At 32.8% G+C, this 5,260-nt stretch overlaps 1 protein-coding gene across 1 annotated transcript; it reads right to left on the minus strand.

Annotated features, from left to right (window-relative positions):
• Window positions 1-3,903: 3,903 nt before the first annotated feature.
• LOC100729834 (taste receptor type 2 member 9-like) lies at window positions 3,904-4,800 on the minus strand. The gene has a single exon (XM_013158189.2). The coding sequence runs from the start codon at window positions 4,798-4,800 to the stop codon at window positions 3,904-3,906; it is 897 nt and encodes a 298-aa protein (XP_013013643.2).
• Window positions 4,801-5,260: the final 460 nt, after the last annotated feature.

Consider the following 5,260-nt stretch of genomic DNA (forward strand, 5'->3'; position numbering starts at 1 on the left):
ATGCCCAAAGTTAGGGAAGGGAAGGTTTATTTCTTACAGGTCAGAGGTTTTAGTCCATACTCAGTTGCCTCCAAGTGGCAGGGTGGCATGGTGGGGCCACTGTAAACAGTCAGCATGAATAGCAAGAGAGAAAGACACACCTTCTTCCTGCCATTACACTGTATACTGGCTCTACCCCTGGGTGGGTCTAGCACCTACACCACCAATCTGAGTGCTAGACAATGAACCAATCACAAGTGCTAGATTTAGCCATGTCCATTATTGCATGAAGCTTGGAGGAGCCACTGACATAAACCATGACATATACATATACAAAAAGCTAAGATAATTGTGCTACTCATTCTATTAATATGTTGAAAGGAACAGTTAGTGCTTATATTGTGTGATCAATTTTGCATGACTGTATCTGGTAATCTGTGCAACTATTTCAAAGCAGCAATATGCAATATAATAACTATGGTTAATTTACTATCATTTGTTTAGAAATTCTATATGGTTTTGTTTTTAAAAATTTTTCTTTAAAAATAAAACATTGTGAAATATCATTTTATGCTAGTTGGAATGGCTATTAAAAGGTACATTCTCGCTAGGATGTAAATAAAATGGGGGAACTTCTAGTATACTTTTGATGAGAATGTGGAATAGTAGATTCACTACAACAAATAGTATGAAGGTTCAAACCAATAAAAGAAAAAAAGAAAGCTGAAATAGATCCAAATATTGAACTCCTGAAAGTACATCCAGAGTAAATGAAGACACTACGCAAAAGTGGCAGTTAGAGTCCTATGTTTATTGTGGCACTAATCACAATAGTTAAGGTCTGGAATCTTCCTAGAAGCCCATAAACAGATGAATGGGTAAAAAAAAATAAATGGTGTCTAAAAACAGTACAGAATTATTCAGACATAAACAAAAGTGAAAGTATTCTTTTGAAAAATACATATATAAAATTAGGCTTCTATAGAATATGAACTCTACATGATAATGTATCTTTGCCTGCACTCAAAGAAGTCAACTGGAGGCCTCATTGAGTGAATAAAAGCCTATGACGGCTTTTAATCGAAATTTCCACGTTACAGAGAAAAAAGGAAATAATATAGCAATGCAAAGTTATATACAGATGAGAAATTGGGGAAACAATATTATCATTAGTCAATGATAATTTTATGGAAGCTATGTTTCATATAAGATTTTTATGGAAAATAAAAGAACAGCTTAATCTACATTCATCACCCACATTTACTTATTTATGAAGTTATCTTTATACCTCAAAGACCAATTTAAATGCCTCTTCTAAATCAAACTATTTTAAGATATTTCTATCAGTAGTTATCTTTTATATTTCTGAATACAGCACATCAGTGAGGATCCTGTTTCCCATCAGGTCATAAATATTTTTAGTTTTGCTTTTTTCATTAATTTTCCTTTTGAGGAGGTTGTTTATTCACAATAGTACCAAATTTTTTATTACCTGAATATGAGTTTTCTTCTCATGACTTTGTAATGGAATATAGAGGTTCCCTTGCCAACTTCCCTCGTTAAAGTCTCTTGACTGTTTCAACTATTGCTTCATTTAAGCAGAAAGTTGTCCACTAGGTGGGAGCAGTGCACCACTTAGAATTCTGTCCCCGTTTATAAACAGAAAAGCAAAATTAAATTTCCTGTATTGCTTCCCTAGTGTTCAATTTTACGTATTTTTTTTCATGAAAATGATATTAAAATTGAATTGACTAATTTTTGGAAACAACTTACCCTTATGCTGTCTGATTTTATACATTTATTTTCATGTAGATGGATATGGCTCTTAAGCAAAAACTTATATTCATGTGCTTGTTTATGTTTAGCTCACTATTATCAGTTGGAGGGATTAAAATACATTTGAACATAGCCCTTGTTTCAAAAGTATTGTAAATAATTGGCTAAAATAGTTGAAACCTGCAATAACGAACCAAGAGATGATGTTCTAAAGGTCAAGTGACCAATCTTGATAATTACATATAGCAATAATTAATGAGAGGAAGATCTCTGAAATTTGAAAATTACTGAAAATTTCTTAGACTAAGAGTAACAATTATCCTTGATGACAGCATTGTACCTAATAAAAAAGAGACGAGGGCATTTGGATGAACAAACAGCATAAACTACTCCTTGGAATTCTCTTTAATGCTCTCTTGTATATAGTCTCAGAATTTTCTGACATGGAAATATTATTTTATAACTAAGTGACTTACATTACATAGAGAACCACCAATGATTTTTCCCTTAAATAGATAATTGTAATCGTATGCTAAAATTTTACTCAGTTTCCACAAAACACAAAATGCTAAAACATTGTAGCAAATGAAAACTTCAACACACTGATTATTGTATATACTTTTGTATATTAAACAACATATTCATCCAATTGAATTAACTTAAAGTGAATTGTAGTAATTTTATCGTATAAGGCTAGCTACAGTTTGAAGCACTCTGTAAGTTAGAGAAATAAAATATATCTTATATTACATTCAGAAGAAGAAAATAATGCCAAAGCTTCTTTACCAGGAAGAAGTAATAAGTAGTATTACTAATGCTATCACATAGTTAAACACTCTAATTTCTATTTTTATTGCCTTCTTTACGATTAGAACAATTTTCAAGTGGGAAACAACACATATGAAAAGGAAAATATTTATGCTTAACAGAGAGGATAATAAATTAACATATTTATTTATGTAAATTCAGACCCATAAAATTACATGTATTACACAGCAGAATATCATGTGAAGACTTGTCACCAATTCTCAAACCTTAGCCACAACCTAATGAATTAGAAATCCTTAAAGCGGACCTAGCAGTTTCTATTTTAACATGTTCTCTTGGTGATATTTTCACATCTGTTCTAATTTGAGAACCTCTGCTTCAGAAATGAATGAAAGAATTGCTAGTACAGATTTTACATTTTTTCTTTCTTCTAAATTTTCTGTAGCAAATCATCGCACATATACACACATCTCTACTTTAATCATAATTGGTTACAGTTAAAAAATCAACATTTATTTGTTCAAGATGATTTTATTGATTAAAATTGGTACCCTAAGAGATAAACAGTATTATTGCAAAAGATAGTTTTTCCCCAAAGTCATTGACTCTTAAACAGTAGAATCAACTCAAACTTAGCATCAAATTCCAAAGCTTTTATTTTGATCTTCAGATGATTTGCTGCTGCCATGTCCCATGCAAGATTCCCAGTAGGAAACAGTATCCCCAGTTGTCACATGTTAGCCTGCTGACACTTCTCTACAGCCTTCCCTACATCTACTCAGGCACTGAGTTTATTACTTCAAGAGGTTGAAACTATTTATTTTGTGAGAAGCATCCAAGGAAGCTCAATTCATTCTTTATCATCCACCCACCTGAAGTTCAAAGCAAAATGAAATCTAAATCAGTATCACTGGGTACTGTGCTATGGTACACAATTTCAACACAGGATATGGGTTGTAATAATGTATCACTTGAAATAACTAAGTGCCCCCAAACTACCAAAATATACTGTTGATTTCAAAATGTTTTCACTATCTCAACCAGAAGACTTCCAATAACCTGGGAAGACAGATACACCATTTAAAATATTGATTAGCTGCAGGTAGTCTTAGGACTTTTTTCTTATTTCTAAAACAAACTGGTACATCAGTACAGACACTAGTTAATAAAATGTATTACCATCACAATATTTTTGAGTACACAAGCCCTGGGATAGAGAGAAATATTGTCCATTCAAAATCAGAATTAGTATCCCATGAGTTTTTTGGTGAAAGGTGGATAAGAAATTATCATAGAGGGAGGAAAAGTAAACACACAAAACACAAATAAATCCATTGAATCCATATCAAGGAAAAATGTATTTCCCAGTCCCTCTTATCTTCATTGTTTCCTTTTGAGACAGAGAATTCTCCTGAATGATTGTTGGAACTTAGAATTACTCAAAATTATTATAATTGAATGCCCAAAAGGAAATGCTGCCATTATTTCCTTCATTACAAAGAACTGATAAGTTCTAAAAGGAATTCTGAATGTCATATTTACCATGAAGGCAGCAAAATAAACAATAAAGAAACAAAAGAATGATACAACTGTTTTTAATGCATTTATATGGGCTTCTTTCTTGACAGTTGAAGAACCATGAGGTCTGTTTTGCATCCGATGAGTGTGCTTGTAAAGGGAGATGAACAACGCAGAAGTGCAGATTGCAAATATAGTTAGAGGAAGTATTAATGTCAAGTTAAGAAGAAGAAATTCATAAGTGTCCTGTACAACAACCAGTGTCTTCTCCTCTGTGACGTTTGTGAAGACCTGAGGGACTTTTAGCACAATACATACAGCTGCTGTGCTCAAAGAGGCCAGCATGCTTCCCAGAAGCAGCCAGAGAACAAGCTTCAAAATTCTAAATTTCAACCAAAGAAAGCAGGACTGAGTGAAGACTGAAATCTTGAGGCAGTAAAATACAGAAAGGCAAGTAGTAAACCAGGAACTGATGGAGCTGAAAAGCATCCAAATGAACATCATTTTTACACTATAAATAAAGTCTTCATATTTGTGTGGAAAGAATACAGAGACTAAACTATGCATCATTAACACAATCTGAAGACCCAGTCTGGATAATGCTATGCATATTAAAAGAATTTGCAGTGGTACTAGCTTTCTGACTTTGATGAAATCATTACAGTTCACAATTAGAAGAAATGCATTTACTGTAATTCCTGCAAAGAGTTCTGTTGACACGATGATCACGTGAAGAACATCTAAGGAAGACAATTCCATGTTTCCTATAATGAATCGTAGTGTTTCCTCGTAGATGGTCTTAAATATCTTCTGAAGATCTTGCAAACAGGAATGGATGACACTGAGAAATCTGGTCTTCTGTCAACTTCTGGGGTCATAGGTAGATTCTTATACTCAATAAGAAAATCAAATGAACTTCCTTTGAAATCAGGTGCTCTACACATGAAAATATGGCAATGCAAATCCAAGAATTTGAATGATGGTTAAGTCTTTCAATTACATCCCCAGAAAAACTGCCATATATGCCTTATTGCATTTTCATTTTTATCCTTTGAAAAAAATCTGATTATAAGCATATCTCATTGATATTATTGTTATTTTGTTTGTCCTTTGTTTTCCTAATGGCAAATACCACATCCTCAAGAAAAATGTTTATTTCCTATTATTAGTACAAATATATAATCTCAGGTCTGGTTTTTCCCTCAGCACACATTTTACC

This window comes from Cavia porcellus, unplaced genomic scaffold, assembly GCF_034190915.1.
Source record: "Cavia porcellus strain 051 isolate PalLab524CR breed Dunkin Hartley unplaced genomic scaffold, mCavPor4.1 scaffold_2, whole genome shotgun sequence".
Classification (NCBI taxonomy): Eukaryota; Metazoa; Chordata; class Mammalia; order Rodentia; family Caviidae; genus Cavia; species Cavia porcellus.